We start from the raw sequence: 23818 nt of genomic DNA on the forward strand, positions 1-23818 counted from the left end.
AGGGTAAGCAGCCCCCCGGACGCTCGGTACTTTTGCAAGCACAAGCTTTAGCAGTAAGACCGAAAACAACCGCTGTCCCACCGGCTGCTACTGGTTCACGACCAGGAGCCCCAGGCATTGCATAAACCCAACAATATCAGTAATCAATTCCTGATGATCTTGTTTGGCACTTGAAGTTTTTTGGATCCGATATCGAGAGCTACAGCTCCAGTTCAGAAAGCGGCAAAGATGTTCACCGTGGACCAAATGTCCTCCACCCCGAGCCACCTCCTTGCAGGCGCAGGGCACTTCAGCAGCTTGCCTCCTCCTTCCACCAAATGAATGATGGAGCGTGAATGCAAGCAAACTATAGCCTTGGGTCTCCAGGTAAGCACTTTGTCATCCAGCTAAGGACACTCTCGCTCTCTGCTGGGCATTACAAGCAGCTTACTGTACCCAGAGCGAAGAGCTTCAGGGGGGAGACAGACCCCAAACCACAGAAGGACTGGAACCGGTTTCCAATATCCGCAAGGGACGATCAAACTGTCCCCCCCAGATCGGTTGTGAATGTGGAGGAAGCTTCCCAATAGCATCTTGAGTCTCGCATTAATTAATAACATCAGGAACATCCACGCTGGCGGATCGCTACACTGTTCATGTATGAGAGCAGGAAATCTCTCCATCCACCATCCTTTCTCCTTCTCATGTATTTGCATTTTAAATTATCTAAGGCATGAATTATCTACGGTTTGGCACGAGGTCTAGCAGAACAGGCCTCGATTTGGCACAAAAAATAATAAAGTGAAAACAACAACTTTGCTAACCAGCTTGGGAAACTAAATGTCAAATGGGAAAAAAGACAGCTGCAGATTGAGGAATTAAAAAAACCCACCAAATAAATGACTGAGAGTATTGTCAGGCGTGGGCAGAGGATGATGTGCGTCAGGCAAAATAGAAGGCAGAAAGTTATTATTAACTGCATTTATTACGACAGTGTCTTTCAAATAATTAAGACTGCAGTCCCACTGTGACGGGCACATATAAAAACACGGCCCCTGGACAACTACAGTGTAAACAGACATGAGACAAAGGACAAGGAGAAAGAGTGCAACGAACGCCCAGAAAGATCAAGTTAATTGAGGACAAACAGCACGAGAAGGCTGCACCATTTCTTGGCACACTAATTAGAAAGGCATGAAGTAAAACAAACATCAGGTTTAAACTTAATGGAATTAAATAAAGGGAAGAGAGATGGAATGCAAGTTGTATGCTCCAGAGTACCTTGTTTTCATGCAGGTAGTTTTTATCACAGTGAAGAGGATTATTAGCTTTATTGCTCCTACTAACATTGCTGAAAATTATCTGTCTTGTGGGGATGGTTCTCAGAGAGGCAATAGTAGCTAACTGCAAGCTGGGCCATCGACAAGCTCTCCTCTAATGCATATTGCAGAGCTGAGGATGAAAAAAAAAATAGAATAATCTCTCCCTGAGCTTCAGCTCTGCCAAAACTTCCCTTCACAGTTATTCAAATTCCACACTTGATTTCCAGACCATGAAAAGAGCAGCAAGAAACATTTTTGCCTCGCCTTTTTTCATTGTGGAGTATTTCACTCTCCACGACTGGATACTGTAGAATTTCAATAATTTATGTTTCTAGAGCATCACAGCGAGATCCAGTTTTCTTAGGCACTCTACTGATGTAAGCGATGGCAATCCCTGTTCCCAAAGAACTTACAGCTGTAAGGGCATAAAGCCCGAGCAAAATCAAGAAATGAACAAACGAGCAGGATGGAAAAAACAGGCGCTATTTGCATAGCTGCAGTTGTCAGCCAGGCTGTTAACACAACTCACCATCTACTTAGCTAATTCTGTTAATGGCATTTTTCCATATTCATTCCTGCAGGCAAGGAGTTTTAATGAGAATACGGTGATATGAATGAATTCCAGATTGTGAGCTGATTTAGTAAAGTTTTCGGGTTCTGCACACAATTACCATTCCACGTCTTCTGTGACGATGGAGAGCACAAAGCATTGACAGGCGCTTTTTTTTTTTTTGCACGCGCGTACCAAAACGACTGCACCAAAACAACGGCACGTGGAATTCAACTATTCTAAGACCCCGGTTAAGAAGAGAAAGCTTTCAAACCGAGAAGATGAAGCTCAGATTTATATTGTGTTTCTTCTTTCTGGGCAGGAAGGGGGGAAGAGGAAAGAAGGGTCGCTTAGTTGTGGCCCAAAGCAAATAAGCTCAAAAATCCGGATTTTTTTTTTTTTTTTTTTTTTAAGCGGGAAGGCCAGCAGGCAAAGACTCTCGCCCCACTCGGCGTTTTCGTGTCGTTTGCAGCTGGGGGACCTAAGGCTTCGCGCGTGAATTTCACCCCCCCATTTCACACCCACCCAACGTCGTCCACCTCCGAACCGGGAGAAGGAGACCGCCAACCCGAGGCGGGGCGGAACACCGAAGGTCCCACCAAACCCACCAAAAGTGGGCACCCGAGGGCGACGCACGGGTGGGAGGGGACCCTTGCCACGCAGGGCCGCCACGGGGCGGGGAGAAGAGGAAGAGGAAGAGGAAGAAGAGGAAGAGGAAGAGGCAGGGCAGTCTCCACCCTCCCCCGGTTGCTGCAGGGGGCCGGCGGCTCGGCTCGGCCCGGCAGGTAAGAGCAGCCCGGCATGGGGGAAGCGGGGGGGGGGGGGGGGGGGGGGGGACCGGGGACCGGCCCACGGGAGTCCCCGTGGGCTCCGGGTGCCGCCCGCAGCGGGGGACGGAGTGTCCCGGAGGGACGGACGGACGGACGGACGGACGGAACCTGGGCACGCAGGGTGAGGCGGCGGCGCCCGGCAGAAATCCATGCGTGAAATTCAAAGAGCGGCTCGCTCGCTGTCCTCGCTAGTGCGTGGTCTGAGTGGGGGAAACGCACAAAGCAGAATACGCTTAACGTGGGCCCGTAAAGGGGGCCGGTTCCTCTCCGCGACAGTTAAGGCAGGATTTATTAGACTTAAAATAGCAACAGAAAATGAAGGCGGATAAAGGCCAACCCGTGTATTTAGCACAGCAAGATTCACATCTCTCCAAAATAAGCTATTACCCGAGACCACTACTTAGCTTCATAAGTCAGTAACTGACAAAGGCAAGCCAGGCTCCTCTGAATGCAAGATAAATTTAATTACAGTGTTTTACAACCCACCCAAGCGATTCCCAGGTTACGCTCTGTAAGTCTGCAGTGCGCGATCCACAGCTGGTGCATGAAACCGTTTTAAAAATAAAGGACTTCTCAGCTTTTGCGTGGCCGCGCTGACGACACGCAAAGATACTTGTGTATCCCAAGAAAAAGCTGTGTTTTCCAGGGGCCGTGGTTCTGGTGCAGCCTCGGCGGAGGCAGAGCCCGGGGTAGGAAGGGACGGTAGCTCTACCAGCTGCTTTTGGACTCTGCTGTCAATATCCAGGTATTTATCTCCTGCGCCCTGAGCTCAGGGTCCTGCTATAGCACACAGCCGCGTCAGGCTGCCCTGTTTATGAACTGATCCGGTACCGTCTTCGGGCCGTTTACATCGGCTTCGTCCCTACTGCGAAAACCTGAAGTCTGTCCCAGGCTCCAAACCGTCCCCATTTTCAGACGAAGTTTATTCGCAGGCAGGTCGTTGTACTTGTTCCCGGGCCAACACTGCTTAGAGTTATAAATAGTTCCTTATCCTTGCTGATTGCTCGCACCTTCTCCGTGTATATGTACACGCATGGACACATGTCTACACAATGTCATACATATATACATGTATGCGTGTATATAATTACAGAGTAGAGTCACGTTCCTTCCTAGGCAAAAGAAGTCACGCTCTTGCCAACACCTCTGGTATGACCCGACCTACTTTTGTTTTCCTGTATCATCTTTGGCTTTTCCTGTACTTGCTGCCTTTTTAAACGTGGAATACCAAAACTGCAGATAATACTGCACAGTTTGCTCTTTATTTCTAAAGTTTTTGCAGCTGTTAAAAACCGGCTGATTTCTGAAGCTTTGAACAAAATGCAAGTAATGGTCAGGTGCACCGAAACTGCCGGGGGGGGGGGGGTGGGTGGGGTGGTGTTCCATGAACCAGGGAGAAATGGGGAAAAAAATATAATGGAAGAAACGTCTCAAAGATCAGTTTCACTAGTCTTCAAATTTCAAGCATTGGTGTATTTTGAGGCTTGTTTTGAAAGTTTATAGCTTCATGAGTACCATGCCAGAATAGAGGCCTGATTTAAATCACAATCTGTAAGCAGGGATCTTAGGTATATGAATCTGTTGCTTATTTGGCAGTCGAGGTATAGCAGGCAAGTCTTATCTGTGTCTCTGTTTTTCTCTTTTTTCATCATTGAAAAAGAAGAATACCATTATCGGTGTTTTTATTGCATGGTTCTGGTGAAATGGTACTTAGGTACATGCTTTCTGTATGTATGACATCTAAATAGTTTTGATAACTGGAAAAAATCAGCTCACTATGAATAGGAACTTGCCACCCTAAATTTAATGTTTGTGAAAAACTGCGAAAGTCAGTCGATACTTTAAATGTCTGATACAATAGGTTTAAAATTAAGGTACTGTTTTCACTTTGAAGCATGGTTGAATCAGTAGGACTTGAGCTTAAAAGACAGTGAAGATTTTTTTTTTTTTTTTTTTAAGGTTACTGAAATAATATCAGTGCTTAATCCACATAAGACCAAGTAACTAGCTGGATTACTTCCACAAAATGACATTTGGAAAACTCAGAAAAATACACAATCTGGGGTCAGTGCTGTGAGAAGCAAGTTGCACGCTAGCTATGGAAGAGTTTTCAACCCTGTGACAAACCATATTTTCAAGTATAGTACCTGTTACTTCGTTGTGTTTTAATGGCAAGGTGAAGATTTTGCATGGCAGTCTTACTCTGTATGGTCAAGGCTTTGAAATTCCCAAACCTTACAAAACACAGAAGAGTCAGACTGCAGATGTTGGGATGGCTGCTGACGGATGTTGCACAAATCGCCACTTCATTCACTATGTGGTTGGGGTGGTTCTGAATTAATGTGGCTTAAATGAAACACTTTCCAAAGAAGAGTATCACAACCAGGAAAAAAGTCCTAGTGTTAGATACTTCATGAAGACAATGTGGACTGAAAATCTTAAAAGTGTGACATGCCTGTTTATTTGACAGCAAATTCTCCCTCTTAACCGTTGGCTCATCTCTGTATACACAAAAAAGCTGTGTAAGAGTAGATACTCTTGTGAGGAGAAATGAACTAGGAAGCATTGGATTCCTTAAAGGAGTTCAGGCTCAAATTTTAAAATACTGAAGATAACTTAATAAATTTGTTCCTTTGTCGGATTTTCTCTCCGGGTTAAAGCCCTCTGTTACTGTAGAATTACTGTTGATTGCTCATTCTGTATAGCAACACCATGCACCTTTTCCAAAGAGTAGTTTTAAGGACTAGGGTTTACTGAACTGGAGTCACGTCTTTCTAATATAACTAGAAGAGTCTGACTGATGGGGGTAACTTGTTTTTTCCTCTTCCCTGCTTCCTCAGAATGACTGCCTTTTGTGTGATGAAACTTTTATGTCAAGCAACCAGAAATGAGAATAGATATGCAAAAAGATTCTTTGGTGCTCTTCTGACACAAACACCACAAAAGAGGGTCTTTTCTCCATTCTGGATGGTGGTACCTGACCCTGACCCTAGAAAGTCAACTGTGTTTGGACTTACTCAACCATTTTGTACAGCTGAAAAATCTCACACAGAACCAAAAAGGAAAGCAGCATTTGGAAGTGTTGGGCGAAGAATTCCCTATCGGATTTTGCACGTAATCAACCAGGATGGAGAGAGCTTAGGAAATATGCACCGAGCAGAGGCACTCAAACTTATGGATCAACATGGCCTGAAACTAGTTCTCCTTCGTGAGAACGCAGAACCTCCTGTATACAGACTAATGACTGGGCAGCAGATTCACGAAGAACAGCTTAAACGTGCAGAGAAGAAAAAGGCAAGTCCAAAACCAGGTATGTACATTGTTGACACTGCAACACTGAGCACTTTGGAAAATGCTGCATTAAAAGTGGTGTCAGCAGATTAAATCCTCTTACTTCCATCTGTGTAAATCCAAAGCAATGTCACTGCAGTCCACGCTATTAAGGATTTGCAGTGGTGAAAATAAAATTTTGGATTAGTCTTCCACAGAGACGCCTTCTATTGCCTTCTCAGGATTTACTATTTTGGCATCTGCTGGCTTTTTTAAAAAATCTATTTTTACTTAAGTCAATATAACTAGACTGGTTCCACAAGACTCACTGAATTCCTGTTCTTTTACTAAGGCATAAGGTGACAGGCAGTTTTTACAAACTGAGCACCAGATACACCAATATAATTACATAATTTTGTCACCGGTAGTCATGAAATATTCTCTTCCTAGCTTGCTGCTAGGAAGACAAAGTCTGGAGCCTTTTCTTGTACAGAGTCAAGAGAACAACTTGCTCAATATTGAACACTTTTCAGTGTTTTTTAAGTCAGCCTGCTCCAGCAGTTTAACAAACTGAGTTTGGCAAAGAGGTTTTAGAAAAGGTGTCTGACCTTGTATCCTCTTTTCTTATCCTCAGGCTAACGAAGGTATCTGTGCTTGGGGTAGAGGTCTGATTTTAGAGGAGAGCACTATCGTAGTAGCGAGTTTTTCTGTTCAAGAAACTACAAAAAGATTATTCAAATGGTAACTACTTTAGAGAATCTTTAAGGAGGAAGAGACCACAGGTTGTTCAAATACGTTACAAGGCATCATACTTCCAGTTGAATATTGCACTTTGCTATTCAAGAAGATGGGCTCGAGATGAAGAGCTATCCAACTTCAAAGCTTTTACATTCAGCTATACTATGTGCAGGATGTAGGAATTTGCGCAGCAAGTCTTTAATTCCACATCCAATGCTTACCTGTTTATCTTTGTTAGACCTGCATTGTGGGTAGTATGAACAAAACTAATTAAAATAAAAATACTTGAAGCCTTCTGACCCTGAAGAAGAGACTTCCCTGTGTGGGTCAAACATGCACTCAGTCTCCCAATTATGGCAGTGAGTGCGAGATACCAAATAGCCACCTTCTAAGGTGAGAGTGGTGCATGCTAAGACAATGAGACTGAGATGCTCTGTGTATGAGAAAGCAGCATGGGGGAAGGGAGTTAAGCAGACAAAAGACAGCAAGTAACACAGGCTTGTCAGATGTTAAGCCAACACAGTTTTAGTTCTGTTTTAAACAGGGATGGTTCAGAAGGAGTTATCCTTTTCTTCAGCTATTGCCAAGAACGACTTAGAGACCAAGACTAAGCAGATAGCACAGTGGATTGAAAAGAAACACCATGTTAAGGTTACCATCCGGCAAGCAAAAGATAGCAATACAGACATGGTAAGTGGACTCCTGAAAGTTGGAGCAATCAATTTCATTAAATAGCTGTACTTGTATTAACTTTCCCTTATTCAGTACTGCCATGTTTTTTTTTTTAATACATCATGTACTGCAAAAATAAGTGAAGGTCTAGGTCTAGGTTCTGTGAAAGTAACAGTTGCCCCACCTTAAGCTGCATCTCTTCAAACCCTGCAGTTCTAGAATAGTCCCACAGAGACAATTCAAATACCATGCTTTCCTAAGAATGCAGTTATAATACTGGCTTTGACAGCAGGCTCTAAGCAGTTCCTACTCCTCTGCAGCACCACCTTATGAACTGGGCTGGTGAAATTTTCCTGTCTGTGCCTTAAGCCAGCTCCCTCACTGAAAAGTTTAACAGTAAATGAAAAAAAAAAATAAAAAATCTGCTTATTTCAATAACCTAACTGTTCTTCTGAACATGCGTTTTTGCAACTGTGCTAAGATTAATTGTCCACCGTTGTTGTGAAAAACTATTGGAATGGTGTTCCAAGACTGGCAAAGTAAACGTCTATAAAAATGTTAGAGAGCTGGTGGCAACTCACTAGTATAATTGCAGGGCCTTGAGACTTGTCTTCATTGTCATTTGCACAAATGGCTTTTTTATAAAGATTCCATATAAGATTTTATTTTTTTCCTTTTAATGTGAATTTCCTTTTAATAGTGAATTAGGTTTCCTTCATGATTCTGTCTACTAAATTGCTGGAGAAAATTGTGATATCACTTCATCTAAAAGGAACAAAACTTTTTATAGGAAGTTGAATTCACAGCAAAAGGGCAGCAGGAGAAAGAACTGGATAGGGGCGGGAGCAGAACATTTCATGACACAGTCCAGATTTAGGCTGTCCTTAAATTTAAGAGCTTAATTATGAGCTTGAGAGTTCAGCTTGTTATATGAACACCACTGTATCACTCAGTTCAATACCACCACGTTCTGCTAACCTTAGAACAACACTGCCTCTTAAAAGGAAAGCCCTGTTAATATGCCTGAATCTAGTGGAAGAAGAGGGTGGGGAGGAGTCAGATGCAGTCCACGTTCACAGACACCTTTAAACAGCAAAATGGGATGAATCAGGAATTCAGCCTAAGTGTTAGGAAATGGTTTAATCTCTCTGGTAACTTTCCTAAACCTGCTTGTGAGTAAAGAACAAATGGTTAGGAAAGAAGCAGCTGAAATGCTCAAACCAGGACTAGCAACTAGCTCATTTCAGCTAATAGCTAAACCATGAGCAGTAGATCGTGTCATTACAGAACAGCCTGAAATATTCTTCTACCTGTGTTTGTGTATTTAGTCCTATTTTTCTCCTTTTCAGTTCATGCTTTTTGATCAGATTTTGGATACTGTGTCCGAGAAAGCCACTTATCTTTCCAAGCCAAAAGTTACTAGAGAAGGGGTGAGTACCTGTATTTTGAGACACATGTCTGACAAAGAGTTGAAAGCATACCAGAAGATGGAAAAAGAGAAAAACAGTATAGTAAAAAAAGATGAAAATGAAGATCTGAAGTCACATGAGTTGCATCAGTGACTTTATGAAGACGTGTAAACAATATTGATTTTTTTATTTAAAAAAAAAACCCACAAACTCTAAACTTTTAATAAAGTTATTGTTGAGCTTTGCACGGGTCATTCCATAAAGAATGTTGTCTCAGTTAATCTTTACTGCAGAGTCAGAATTTCAACAGTTGGTATTTCATTTTCAATGGGCTTATCCACTGCCTTGCTTTCTGTCACAACAGCATCCTTTCCTGGCTGCGTTTTAGGAGGAATGTAGCCGCTCAGACGAGAGGCTAAGCTCCTCTTAGGACGAGAACGCTTTGCCTGGCAGAAATAAATCCAGAATTAGCAACTTAATATTTATCTATGGAACAAACACTACTAATGTGGTGGCGAAACAAGAAATCAATGAATAGGCCCTCACTGCATTATTTAAAGGAGCTTCAGAAATAAAGAATCTCCCAAATTAAGCAGATAGCTGGCCTGTTTTCCTGCTTGCGGTCACATTATAAAACATGTAATGTTTGTTTACCCTCCTCTGAAGTGACAGGGTATGGTTGAGAGGACTTTTTCAAGAGTATAACTTACTTTCAAGTTCATCTTCCTCTTTTCAGGATCATGTACAACTGCGTGCCTTGCTAGGCTCTGCTACGGTTACAAAGGACAGAGGAAAAAAAAAAACAAAAAAAAACCAACAAAAACAAACAAAAGGATTTAGGTTTATCATTTCAGATTATGTGATTCAGATTAGAACAATGTAAAAAATACATACCTTCATTGCAAAGACTCTTCCACAGCCTGGATAATCACAAGAGAATGGTTTTTTCTCCTCATGAAAAGAGAGGATATGGCTTTGAAGGTTAAATATGGTTGTGTAAGTTCTCCCACATCCTTCTCTCGGGCATTGGCAGACTTCCCTCTCCACAGCATGTGTTTTTTGATGCTGCTTGAGGTAGTCTTTCCGTTTAAAAGTTTTGTAACACTCACTGCAAACTATCGGCTCTGAGTGGGAGAGACAGGCAGAGTATAAATTAACAGCTTCTTACAGGTGCTCAGAATCAAACCCTAGCAGTCCTCTAACAATGCTAAAATACACAAGAGATGCAAAGAACTCTGAGACTGGAAGAGAATAATACAGTATGAATTATCCAGATCTGAAATTGTACATTATACAGTTTCTTGTTAACTAGATCACAAAGCAAAGTTAGTATACTGGAGTAGCATTTTCATCAGTTTAAGCTCTAGCCAGAATGGCAACCATTTTACTGATAAAGTGTTAGTAAACAAGTTTGTCTAGACACAATGACAAGTTGATGAAATGAATTCAGCAAGGACTCCTCATCAAATTAGCAGTTTGTTTCCCATTCATATCAAAAGTTAAGTTCTATTTACTAAAGCATTTGGAGTTTACCTGTATGACTGACTTTATTATGTTTCAGAAGCTCTGTCCAAGTTTTTCCAGTATATGAGCAGTTTTCTTTCTTGCATGCATAGCCTGTGGACAGGTCAGATGTTTACAATCACAAAGGTTCTGGCAAACACAGTCCAGTTTCACAAGGGGGAGTTCCACTTCTAGTGCTTGAAAATTAAAAGGCCAGTATTCCTCCTCTCCTACCATACTGCACGGTGATGGGACAAGAGGCAACAAACACAAATTAGAACGTGAGAAAATCCCAACAGGTTTAAGGAAGAAACCTTATATCACTGACATGAGTTGTCCAGAGAGGCTGTAGAATCCCTACACCTGAAAACCTTCAAAACTTGACTGGCCGCAGTCCTCAGCAACCTGGTCTGACCCTGTCTTGAGCAGGGAGTTGGACCAGATGACCTCCAGAGGTCCTTTCCAACCTAAATGATTTTATGAAACTCTCTCTCTCTCTCTCTCCTTGCTTCAGTAAAGCTACTTCCTCACCAGCTATACACTTTCACTCAAATAGATGAAAATAACTGTAGTAATACGTATTATTTCTATATAAATTTTAAAATAAGAAGATCTTGACCATACAGTAATATTCCAGAGTCTAAGGGGACTACATCATTCTGTCAAGAAGACAGGCTGGTTTTTAAATGAACCACAAAAAGTCAACACCATTTAAATCCCAGGACTGGAAAGGTCAAACAACTATGAACAAGTCCCTGTCTTAAGAAAGGTATGCAGTACGAATCGCAGTTTTTTGGATACTCTTCCTAGTCTCTTGGGTTTTGGGATTTTTCCTAGCACTAGAAAGTGGGTTAGCTGTCAGTAGTACTGAAAGAATGGGCAGGAGTGTAGCAGGATTAGCTCAAACATACATAACTGCCTCCTAACAATTCCACTTAAATACCTTTCACGTAGGTACATTAACAACTTAAAAAATGCAAGCCTGCATGGTTTTGCCAAGCTTCTGTTGGGAATTTGTGGCAGAACTGGCAACTGATCCTAACCTCTGGAGGTCTAGGCTAGTGCCTTAACCATTAGCCCATCTCCAGAAGATGGACTATTGACAAGGAAGCACATTAGGAGAAGAAACGGCTGAAGAAATCCTGAGCTCTGTTCAGCCTACCACAAGTACTTTGTAACCGAACACTGCAATGTCTTGCAATTGTATCCCATTTGACTACTCAAAACAGGTGTTTTGTTCACCTGGATCACTAGGCCCAGAATGCTTTCATGTCTGTCACACATCCCTGCATACTCTCTACTGGAAGAAGTCCCTTTTCCTTTGATAAAACGTAACTGAAGCAAGAAGAAAAACTGTATTACCTTCATGTATCTTCTCATGCCGCTTTAGTCGACTTGGAGTAGAAAAGTGCTTTCCACATCCTTCATTATTACATCTAGGTATAAAATAACACTGGTTTAATTTCTTTCACTGCATCCACATATTTTTTGTTCTTTTAAGTCAAGAACAATTAAAGTGGACAAAATAATCCAAGTTTCCCGTCGCCTAGAGATCTGTTCTGTCGCCCCTCCCCCCCCACCCCGCCTTGTAAAAGTAAATTCCATAATATGTTTCTAATAGAGGACTTTGATCCCCTCGGGAGTTAAAACTATAGTATGATTTCCACGTATACAGCAAGTTAAGCTTTAGCTAAAGAATCAAGCTTCCCATCATCCCTACGCAGTAGGCTCTTCAACCATAAAAGAGACAGAAAGTGGAGGGTTTAAGTGGCTTGTACAGATCTAGCAGTCAGAGCAGCAGCAGAGCACTGACAGTATTTTTGTGCCTGTCACCCAGACATACTAGTGCACTTAAGCAGAACACTCCTATTAAGTGTGTTCCACCTTTAAGAAATACAAGACTAAACTTTCATCAGATCTATACTGATGTGTCACGTAAATAGTGGAGTTGCAATGCACATCTTTTCAGATCGGTGTCCAAGCCTTTCACCGTGTTTAAGCTACTACTCACTTCAGTGTTAGCCAGCCATGTCACTGCTTTTTACTAGAAAACAGAGGTAGCTGCATTTTTCATTACCATGCAAGCTTTTATGCTTGTATTTCAGACTGTGTGAAGTAAAAAAAAAGGGGGTTTTCTGTCTGTTTTTCCTGTGAACCTGTAATAAACCCTAAGAACAAGTCTGGAATGCTGAAGTTACAGAGCACCAAGACTGTTGCTCAAAACAGACTACTGAGCAAAGGGCTAGTATGAGAAATGTACTTGTGGCCATGACTACAAATTCATTCCAGTTTTTTTTAAAATGCCATGTCAATGAAAAGGTTGAAAAAAGGCACCTGTTTTCATCTACAGTGTTTAAATGGAATTGTTAAAAGTTCATTATTAAAATTATCCACCTACTTGAAGGGAGGTTCGTTGGTGTGGTGACATTGATGAACTTTAAGTTGTTGATGTTTCCTGAAAGACTTGTTACAGCCTTCAAAGTCGCACTATTTAGGAAATTAAGTTATCATTAGAGGCCAAAATAATGACAGCCCAGCCCACATGTTTTTGCTGAAATCCCAATCCTGGTATTTGAAGTCACACAAGTACCGCATAATAACAAGTTGAAGTATTTCACCAGATACATAAAAAGGAGCTTGTTTAGCCTCCACTTTACAGCACCAAAGGTAATTACTCACCACATATTGCTTTTGCCGATTTTGATGCTTGCGCTCAACGTGCTTCTTTAAGTTTGATTTTGTTCCAAATTTCTGATCGCATCCATCAGCTGTGCACCTGCAAATGGACTGCATTTTTTAATTATCCCTCTCAAACAGCGCTTTGTTTCCTAGGCTGATACAGAAATCACTGGACAAGAGGAATACACGAAGAATAACCAAAACTCGCAACCCAAATATAAAAATTAAAGACATGAAAAGCCAGAGGCTAAGTTATAGTCGAAAGCCACAGGAGAACATATCAAAGATATTTCTAATAAAACACGTAGGAATTCCTAGCTCCTAATCCAAGACGTGCAGCTATTAAGGTTTTAGTACTAAGAGATAACTGCCCTTCCTTCTTTTAATTCTGTGTTCCAGGGAGAGATCCGCCCACTCCGTTAAGTATCCATTATGGATCCCTGCCAGATAGGAGGTTTTAGGCCAAGGAGATTCCCCACCTCTCACCCTGTGTGCACGCTGTCAAGGCAGTATTGATGATACCAAAGCTAGCCATGCGTGCTCTGTAGCCCCCAGCCCCGTTTTAGCTCCCCTTCGCTGCCCTAAGGACAAGCCTAATCCACCTGAAGAAGTAAAAAAATTCGGGCCTTACTCGAACGGCTTTTCCCCGGTGTGCGTCAGGAGGTGACGAGCGCGGTGGAAATCTCTCGTGAAACCTTTACCGCAGCCCTCGTAATGGCAGACGTACGGCCTCTGGAAGAGAGAGGGGGCAATTTGGGAGACCACAGACCCACACCTCGGGGGTTGCGGGGGGACGCTCGGCCGTTTCCAGGAGGATTCCATCGGCGGGATTGCTGACAGGGCCCACGCAGCCCACCCTGACCCGCGGACCCCCGAGGTGTGTGTGTGTGTGGGGGGGGCAAAGGCCAGCAGGGGCCCCTCGGCCCCTCACCTCAGTCACACGAACCGCCCCCCCCCCCCCCGCCGACGGGGAGGCCCGAACGGGACCCCCCCCCCCCCCCGCGTCGCTGTTCCCTCAGGTCACGGCTCGGCCCGGCCCGGCTCACCTCACCCGTGTGCCGGCAGAGGTGGGCGTCCAGCCTCCAGGCCTTGTTGAAAGTGGCGTCGCAACCGGGGAAGGAGCAGATGAAAGGGCGGGGGGGGAGCGCGCTCCCGCCGCGCGCGCTCCCGCCGCCGCTCCCTCCACCGGGCGCGGGCGCGCACCCCGCCGCCCGCTCCCCGGCCATGCGGCAGGGCACGTGACCACACCTCCCCCCCCCCACCCCCCACCCCCTCCCCTCCGCCCCGAGCGGGGATTGTCCCCTCCCGCCTCCCGTCCTCGCGCCGGGCGCTAGGCGCCGGGCGGGGCGCATGCGCAGTCCGGCGGGAGTCTGAGGCGATGGCGGCGGCTTGTGGGGGCCGAGGGTTTGGTTGCCCCCGGTGTGGCCGCGGCTGCGATTTGCCCAGCGTGGCGCGGCGGTCGTGAGCCCGCCTTGAGCCCGCCGTCCGCTGTCGGGGCTGTGAGAGGTCCCACGTTCTCCTCAGCGTGAGAGGTTGATCCCCAAAGCAGCCCGGGTCCGCCGTCCCTTCTCCATCACCTCATGCGTCAGACGCTGACCCCCTTGTGCTGTCTGGTACGGAGCCATCTCATACGCCAGAGGAGATCCGATTAGGAAGAGATGAAAAAAAGCTAATTCTGGGTCCTTCCACAGAGCAGCCCTTCAGGGGTTTTAGGGACATGCAAGCTCTGCTGCCTCCCTCAAGCACTGCATGGAGTCCTGGGCCAAGGTCTTTCCAAGCTGGCTTGGTTTGAGTCCTTGCCTTGCCAGGGGAGAGGATGGGTCTGCATGATGCTGGTTAGACCCAGACATCAGCCTCCACTGCACGGTCCCTACTGCCTGCCCTGCTGTTCAGGCATTTGCAGCCCAGGCTGAGGAGTTTGCTGTCCGGGATCCCATGGCAGAGGGAGTCTGTCACCCTGGCCTGTGGTCACGCTGTGTCCCCAAGCTGCCTGAGGTCTCAGCTAGGGGAAGAGGACATGGGACTGTACTGAGCTGAGGGGCTCCGATACCTCCCTGGTACCTGGCTTGCCATGCCAAGGTATCGCATCATCGGCCCTGCTTTGCATTGTTTGAGTTGTCACCAGACCCTGTCTGCTGCAATTCTTCCCACGGACTGAGGGACAGGGGGAGAAAGCTGGAACAGGACTGTGACAAGGGAAATACCCCCGGGTGAAGAACTCCTATTCCTCCTTCTCCGTATGTGTCCTGAGAGCTGAGAAAGGCTGGGCAGATGCTGGTGCTTGGGGCAGGCTAGGGAAATGGGGGGGGAAAGTGGGAGGATAAGGAGCAGGAATCAAGCCTATGAGGGCTGGAGGAGAGAGGTGGGGACATGTGAAGTGAGATGACAGGAGTGCTGGATGAGGTACCCCCGCTGGGCAGAGTGAGGAGTTCATGCCGGGCCAGAAGCAGATCCTCGTGGCCCTGAGGAATGTCTCTTATCTCACGCATCTGTAGCAGGAGTAAGGGGAGGGCTGAATCAATCAGACCCTCACAGAGCAATGGCAGGATACCACCTTATTTTTGGAAGGGAAGTCAGTCTGAAACTCAGCTTTTAACAAATACTAACCAAAACACTTAGAAGAAAAAAATCACTGTGTTTTTTTTGTCTCAGAACTGCAATAAAAAACAACCTGAAATTTTAAAAAGTTCTAAATCTTCCTTTTTGAGACTTTGCCTGTGAAAACTTGGTATTGCCTCGGGCCTCTCTAACACGGGTGAGGAAATAGCATGTGAGGGAGAAAACTACTGGCTACACAGAGAGCAAATACTCATCACATAGGGTTTTGCTCTATGCAATGACAAGTAGAGATTTCAGCAGAGTCCTCTGGGAATTTGAATCCAATTTTGGAAATATAAAAATAGAGGAAGACTCCAGGCCTGAGGGATTCTCATTGTGTTGTACTGTTGATGTCTTCTGAGGTGACTACTGAGGGAGGATTTTGAAGAGTCCTCCAGTAGAGCTGGAAAGAGCAGTGGGTTCCCTTTCAGATTTGATCTTACCGTTTTCCACTGTGGGAGGTGGAAGGTAAACCTTTTGAGAGGTAAACATATGCAGTGGAGAAGAATAAGTCTGAAGATGTACATTCCAACACAAGGTCCACACTTCTACTCATAAATTTTAATACTCTGTAAGCTGAAAGGAAACAAAAAAAACCAGAAAACTGAGGTAGTTCATTCCCTCAAGAAAAAAACAACAACATGCAACTATACACACGCACACACAAAAACCCACTGGGTAGTAAATCCCTCAGATTCTGATTAAAACTATTCCTTTAAGCCGGCAGGATCTACGCAGAATTAAGTATCAATTCAGGAAAGACTGCACATAGTGCTGTGAATACTCATTTCCCTCTGAAGAACTGCTGAGTGAACGGGCCGTGCATCTTTGTCTACCAAAGGCTGTTTCATTCTCCCATCCCATCATTCTGCTGTAGGCAAAGTCGTATTTACTTTGTCTCCAAGAAAAGTAGTTCCTTTTTATGCAGCACAGTTGAAGTCCAAAGATCTCATGTTTATGAACATTACACAGAAATTATTTCCATGTGTACTAAAATGCAGATAAATACATTTAAATGTGCTTACAGAGTAGCTGTGGAGTTGCAGAAATTATTCCCCCACATGAGAAAGTTTTCAAACTGAAAGATTACTTTTTCCCACAGACTTGTTGCAAGCTAAATACTGGCTGTTTGAGGCACCATATCTAAGGTCTCTTGGCCTGGACCAGTGGAAATGGGATGCAGTGACTCTGACTTAAGAATAACACTAATTACTATTCATGTGGTTTTAGCTGGTCCCTGCAAGTTTTGTGACTGTAACTGCAATTGCATTGTCAACAATCCTGCAACAAGTCCAGACACGTATCAAAAAAAAAAAAAAAAAAAAAGGCTTTCTGCTTTCCAGGGTGAGTGGAGAAATGGTGTTGAGTAGCTCCATAAAGTTGGCAATAGTTGTCAGGAAACTTCCTGAAGTTTGTGGAGAAGTTCCTTGGTTAGGCATAGTGAACTGTCACATCACATAGGATGGTAGTGGAAAAAAGCAAAGAAGTAATTCTAGCATTTCTTATAAAGGTGAAGCTTTGAGCTTTTTATTAGTAGAAATGTGAAAGTACTGCTGTGGCAGATGTGCTGGAAACCTATGGTAGTATGATCCATAATCACTCCTATGGATCACTTGATTGTGAAAGCAATAGTGTAGTTTTCTAACTACAGGTAAGAAAATTCATCTTTCTAGGAAGAGAGCTATGTGTTGCCAGCAATATTTTAGATCCTCTCTCACAGAGAAAGCAAACATTTAGCTGAAAAGGGCCTTTTTCTTCTCTGGGCAATAGATACCTCAAAGCATAAAAACAGCAAAGTATTTTTGGTAGTTGTTCATTTTTACACAGTAGGAAAGGGAGTAGACCATTGTCTGATTATTTCCAAGATCATAAGGAAGCTGCAGTAGCAATATTTGAAAAAGTAAAAATAATGTACTGCAGTCAAATGTTTTGACTTTGACACTGTATCAGTATTTGCAGTGGATGATGCTTAATGTTAACTTGAGACATCAGTCTGTCTAGAAGTTCATGAGAAATCAGAACAAGTATTCCTCCTAGGTGTTTGCTCAGCCCATGTGCTGCAGGAAACGGCGTTGCAGGTAATTCATTATTTGGCTGTAAAAGCAGTGAAAGAAGTTCTCAATCATACTTCCTCATCAGCTACAAGGTTTCAGGATTGCAGATGATAGTCCATTTTGGCAATACTGAATATGTAGGAATGTTGGGGCATGTCCCCGTGGGGTGATTATTTCCATAGTTTTCAGCTGTAAGGATGTCAAAATACTACCCAGGTGCTGGCACTTGTGGAAGACGTTTAGCACGAATGCCTTCTTGGAACTGCTCTGTCCTTCAAGGCTGACAAAGGGGGAGATGACAGACACGTCCAATGAAGGAATTCTTACATCTTTCAGCCTGCTGACAATGTCTGAACACAAGAGCAATCTGATTTTGCATCTCCTCAATTTTATGTCAATGCATTAGTTGAAAGGTAGCTTACAGTGTATGTAGTCGTTCTTGAAGGTTTCAGACGTGATGAAAGGCAGCATATGGATTATTAGAAGGAGGAATACTGTATGGCGAGTGATCAGTAAAGCTGATGCTTCAGGAGCCTGGCATTAGGAAATTATCTACATCACAACTTAAATTCTAGTTCTTGAAATTTCTTTAAAATTCTGGAATTAACTACTTGTATCTGTCCAAAATGCAGCAGTGAAAATAAAGTTTCTTTGGGTAAACAAGTATGGGAAGTCTGAAGAAAGACATTAAATGCTACGTTAACCTGAACTCTCAATTGAAGTTATTTTCAATTGTACAAATGTTTTTAAAAAATTATTTTATTAAAATGCATTGAAAGGCATCCAGGTTGCTTAGTAACTTTTAAATTGTTCTGAGTTATATATTTGTGTACTCCAGAAATGTACCAGTGAGGGGAAAAAAAGAATGCTACTTGATGGGAAATGTGTGTTTTCCTAACACAATTCTTAAAATGACATGGTTGCCAAATAGTCATCCCTTATTCCTACCAAGAAGACAGTCTTCCTCACACTGTCTATCATGTCAGAGACAAAGTTGTCACTTGATACCAGACTTGAAGTCCTAGAACATGGAACAGCTCAGGTTGGAAGGGACTCAGAAGATCATCTGGTCCAAACTTTTGTGGAAAAGGGAGCCTAGATGAGATTATCTACCACCTTGTCCTGTTGCGACTTTACAAAAGTCGATGCAGAGGAGGGGTTAGAAAAGGCTATTCCTCTTAAGCATTTTCATCCCATGGGATTACTATAAGCAGAAATGAAAGAAGACCAAAATGTGAAACGCAATCAAGAGGAAGCCCCAGAAAGCCGGCCTCTTTCCTTGTTAGGACAAATGTGGATGGGAAAAGTGAGGGGTGGGAGAAGGGCTCTGGTATCGAGGAGGTCCAGCCCAGCCACACTGGAAGTGCTTCCTGCATCTACTCTGTTACTGCTGTAATCTTCCCTACCATTTTCCCCAGCTCCAGCCTACTGGCAATATTATATGCCCCCCCCCCCCCCAGTCCTCCTCACAACAATGGCTTTATTCTCTCCTTCATCAGAGCATGGGCTCTTCCTCCTTCCCTAAATCACAAGCTTGTCCCATGGCTAAGGGAGAGCAGGTGAAGCACATGTAAATTATGCAAACTGGATGCCAGAGGTGAACTGCAGTTATGATAATCATTCCTTGATCTCCGTGTTTACAGAATTACAGCTGGCTTGTAATGGTGCCAGTGTCCTCAGGAGCCCTTTCTAGGGATTTCTGGGAACCACAAAAAACATGTTAGGAAGAGGATGGAGTTAATCAGTTGGGCTTTCCTGCTGCTATATTCAGCCTAGCAAGCTGCCTCCGACAGATGTTTCTGCTTTTAGGCCACAAGGAACTTTGTTGACTGGCTATCCCTGTGTTCAAGAAGCATGTAAAGCTACCAAAGACTTGTTTTCCATAAGAGCATTTTCTTGTCAGGCGATATTTTTCTATCTCTGGCGTAGTGGTTTTTAATAAATCTCTCAATAGACTGATCCCCCAAGAAAAGAAATAGAGGAAATCCATGTTACCTGATTTTCTTTCCTGCCTGCAGGTGTCACAGGCTCTAAGTGGCAGCGAAGTTGCAGAGCAGAGCTGTACAGAGCAGTGCCCAGAACCTTCTGCGCCACATCAACCCTCCCGTCTGCTATCCTGACCTGCCTGTCTTGTGGTGAGGAGTCAGACCTTGAATAAAATCCCCTCCATGTCATACAGACCAAATTAGGGCCAGGTCCCGGGTGTTCCTTGCGTGGTTTGAGGCCAGTCAGTTAATATCACTGCCTGGGTCTTCTATCTACCTATCTCCCACGGCTTGTGTGACAAGAAGGTAAACCTGACTGTGTGAGCACCTGTGTGAGCTGGCTCCCTGCAAGCCCTCTCTGGATGGGATGGGGGAAAGGAGGCCCTGAGTGCAGCTCCTGCATGGGCTGTGGGGTGATGGAGGACCCCCCTCCTGGAAAATACCTCCTCCCCCCATTCCTGCCCCTGCCTTGCTGTGTTAGCCCTGAAGGTTTTACCTACTCGAGCACTCGGCTCACCCAGCTGTTAGACAGGATCAGACAAGACCAGGTGAAAGCAAAATGTCTCCGATTCTCCATTTCACCATCGTAGTCCCTTGAAGTGACCAAAATTACACTTCAGACCCTGGCACAACTCCAGGAAGGTGCTGCCTGCCCAAAGGATGTTGATGGGGTTATCGGTCCTCCCTGGCTCATGGCACAGCCGATTTTCAGAAGGGACGTAACACCCAGCATCGTGTCTGCCCTGCAAATGGTGCCTTTCCTAATCAGTCACAACTGTTGGTGCTCGCAGCACTGGCCTCTCAAGGCATCACATTACAGGGGTCAATAAGGACAGCAGTTATCTATCTGACCAAAATCGCAGGTGCAAAATTATGCCTGCAGCTATCTGGGGCCATAAAAACAAGGCATCCTCTGAAGGCCGGTTGCAACAGAAGCTGCTGCACAGTGGCTGTACGAGTCCTTCCTCTCCCAGCCGAGCCCTGCGGGATGCTTCTCCGGCACGTAGTCTGTTCACTTGGAAGAAGGAGAAATGCAATTTCACCCATCCTCTCCTGGCAGTGGTAAACTAGGAGAGACGGTTATTTTAGTGGACCATAACATTACTATAATAATTGCTGCTTTGTCAAACAGAATTATTAGTCTGTCAGAAATGCATTAGACAGCAATAGTTGTCTCAAATGCCTGTTAATTATCTAAATAAGCAAATTTGCTTCCTTTCCCACCATGGTCACTAGTGTCTTGTATCATTCGTGCAGACAAAGCTGTGATCTTGCAAATACCCCTGCAAATAGTTACTATTACAAGGCTTGTGTCCTGAAAGCACAGAGGCTGCCTATGCGAGGAAGAGATGCCAGACTAGTTCCCCAGGGCCTGATTCAAATCCGTTTGAAATCAGTAGAGATACTTCTAGTCTTTCATGGCTTTGGATTACATTCTCAGATAGTAACTTTTTCCGGGCAGGAATTTTGCTTCAAACATCTCTTGAATACACCTGGGAGATCTGGCACCCGATAAAATACTCAGCCTTAAGCCAATATAGCCAGTGGAGCCCCTGAATATATTGTATTTTTTTCAACATACAGTGTCTCTCCTGGGGAAAGCAACAACCTGATACACTTTCTTGTCCAGAGTCAGACCTGCAGTAGCTTTTTAGTTACTCGGAGACAACCAGAACCTGAAAATGTGGCTTTCAGTGTAAGGGTTTGAGGCTGCAGACACCCACAGAGCTTCAGTGCGTGGTCTCAAGGGTTTGTCCTCCTGCCCACCTCCCTTGCACTCCTCCTGTGCCTGCTTGTGTACCAGCATCCCCTCCTTTAAATGCCAACGCTCGCAGAGCCACGAACTCTGCTCCATCAAGCAGGGCTGCCTGCCTGCTCCACCTCCCAGAAGCCAAAATCCCAGGAGAATGTCCCCACTGCCATCATGAGCCCAACCACGGGATGTTTCCCTACAAACCCCCTGTCCCCTGCCGTCCCCATCGCCCCAGACCTTCCCCTGGGGCTGCTGTGCACAGGCTGTGGCAGTAAGCTCCCCGTCCCTGAAGAAAAGCATCTCCAGAAGGTAAATTTGTGCCTCGAAGCTGCAGCACAGAAGGAGGTCCCACGGGGCGAGCGTAGGACGGGGTGCCAGCTGCTGGCGTGGGTGCAGCGTCCCTTGAGCAGGGGCCAGGTGACCCCACGGGTGGGTGGTGGTGCACCCACCAATCTGAGTCATCTCAGGGGTGTGTGTGGAGCCAGCCCCTCTTTGCCTCCCACCTAAGGAAGGACAAAGAAAAAGAAGTTCCCGGCTCTTCACCAGCCTGGACCTGAGTTAAACACCCAGCAGCCACCCAAATTTCTCCCTTTTTGGTTCCAATCTGCATAGAGGCTGGAGTGCAACGGCTGCTGGAGGAGTCTGAGATGAGCAAACCCCAGAACTTGTACTAGAGGGGACCATTTCATCCAAATCTCAAACCGTGAGGGTTCTCACAACAGTGTTTATTTTATTCAGAGATGTTAGCAAGAATATAATAAAAACCATCAGCAAAACCCGGGGGGATTTTTCCACCTCCTGGAGATTTACCTTTCTGGCTGTGGCTGGTGATCCTACAAGCATACAGCTGTAGGGCTGCTGCTCATTTGAGGCCATAAAAAGAAAACCGTGTGCTTTTAGTGAAAGCAGATAGAGCCATCTAGTGACAAGAGAAATGCATTCTTCATTTCATGCTGTGAAAGACCTTCACAAGCCCCCAAAAGCCTGTGTTGGTCACCAGCACGAGTGGATCTGCAAGGCATGGGCAGCCCCTCTCCCAGGGCTGGGCATGGCTGAGCCTCATGAGGTTCACATCGCCGGAGCTTCGTGTGGTCCTCAGCAAAGCTTTCGGGAGCAAGGATGGCAGTGCCAAGCAAAAAGGCTGCTTGGGTCATCGACAAAGTTTGGGTTTGGGAAGAGCCTGTGGTGACTTGTAGGCAGTGGAGGGGGGGGGGCAGGCGCAGGCAGAGCTTGGCCCCATCTGCACAGCGGGCAGATGGTGCTCTCATGTCTGCTGGGAGAAGGAGTTTCCCCAAGCTGTTTTTGAGCTGCTTTAGCCAAACGAGGAGAAAATCAGGACAGGCGAGATGGTTCTTAGAAAAGAAAAAAAAAAATCAAAATACTTTGTTTCACAACGTGCATTAATTTTATTTTAAAAAAATAATTAAAGGATTCTAGAAATTGTGTCCTTTTTAAACAGGGAAATATTTGAGAATGGCATTACCTCTGACCAAAACAAAACTCTTCCATAATTTTATATCACTAACATTTTGAAAAAAATAAAAAAAGATTTCTTGGCAGGGGAAGCATTATTATTTTCTTCTTCCTTTCCCTTCTCTCTTTGTCTAGCACATTCCTCCCCTCCTCTGAAGAATTCACACAGCTCAACTCCTTATCAGTGTAGCTAATTACATTACTGCACTTCCCAGCAAATTAAGATCCAAAGCCTGCCGTTTTACAGTAAACTCCCCAAAGAAAGGGATAATGAGGTTACTTAGCAGGTTTTGTTCCTCGGGTAATTTCCATACACTTCTTAGTTTATAAAGTGGGAGATAAGGTAGCCACCGTAGGTTTTACGGTAGCCTTCCCAAGCATTGTCCAGGTCTCCTAGCACTTCTGGGAAGGAAGGGATTCTCCTGATGGAGGCCCAGAGGTGAGACCATTTGCCCCAGGTTAGAGAGAGAGCAAAGCCAGCTCTGGCCCTATCTGTGCTGCCAGCAAAGCCAAGACACCGAGACACGGACCATTTGGGTGCCTTAGGCTGCACCCACACAGCTCAGTGATGGACCCCCAGGGCAAAGTGGTTGTGTCCCAACCGCAGAGCCCTCAAGCCTAGGTCTTCTCCTTACCCTGTGAGGTTTCCCCATGGCCAAAAGACAGGATTTTCACCATGTGCCAGGAGCAGGAACCACTTCAAAGCACCTGAAATGGGTGTTGGGCTGCACAGCAGCCCATCGGAGCGGTGCTTTCATGGCACGACGGTGGAGATACCTGTGGGAGTGTGGCGTGAGGCTGTCGGAAGATGCGGGGCTGGGACCACCACGTCAGCTCTGCAATGAGTGGGCTGATCGCTGCCAGCATCACCCTAGCTCAGGGCAGGCGGAGGCAGACTGAACCATACCGAGTTGTGCTGGGAAAGGGAAGAACTCGAATTCCAGTTTTGCAGAGAAATTCCAGCTGCAAAGTTTGCTTTGGCTCAGAATGGAAACAAACCCAG

The 23818-nt window shown here is 45.0% G+C and overlaps 2 protein-coding genes across 4 annotated transcripts; one reads left to right on the plus strand and one right to left on the minus strand.

Annotated features, from left to right (window-relative positions):
• Positions 1-2580: 2580 nt before the first annotated feature.
• MTIF3 (mitochondrial translational initiation factor 3) lies at positions 2581-8923 on the plus strand. Of its 3 annotated transcripts, XM_049823270.1 has the most exons (5): positions 3337-3426; positions 4641-4745; positions 5522-5991; positions 7234-7379; positions 8711-8923. In XM_049823270.1, the coding sequence occupies exons 2-5, from the start codon at positions 4708-4710 to the stop codon at positions 8921-8923; spliced, it is 867 nt and encodes a 288-aa protein (XP_049679227.1). In that variant the 5' UTR covers positions 3337-3426; positions 4641-4707. The 3 variants fall into 3 exon arrangements, with proteins under 3 accessions (XP_049679230.1, XP_049679229.1, XP_049679227.1); XM_049823273.1 differs by lacking the exons at positions 3337-3426; positions 4641-4745 and adding an exon at positions 2581-2636; XM_049823272.1 differs by lacking the exon at positions 4641-4745 and having other exon boundaries at positions 3328-3426.
• A 9-nt stretch (positions 8924-8932) lies between these two features.
• On the minus strand, positions 8933-14178 carry GTF3A (general transcription factor IIIA). Its single transcript, XM_049823269.1, has 9 exons — positions 13999-14178; positions 13584-13684; positions 12953-13049; positions 12672-12760; positions 11636-11709; positions 10304-10387; positions 9665-9894; positions 9481-9540; positions 8933-9216 (listed from the first exon to the last, which is right to left on the minus strand). Exons 1-9 carry the CDS (start codon positions 14176-14178, stop codon positions 9055-9057), a joined length of 1077 nt encoding a protein of 358 aa, XP_049679226.1. The 3' UTR covers positions 8933-9054.
• Between the last annotated feature and the right edge of the window lie 9640 nt (positions 14179-23818).

This window comes from Accipiter gentilis, chromosome 19, assembly GCF_929443795.1.
Source record: "Accipiter gentilis chromosome 19, bAccGen1.1, whole genome shotgun sequence".
NCBI lineage: Eukaryota > Metazoa > Chordata > Aves > Accipitriformes > Accipitridae > Astur > Astur gentilis.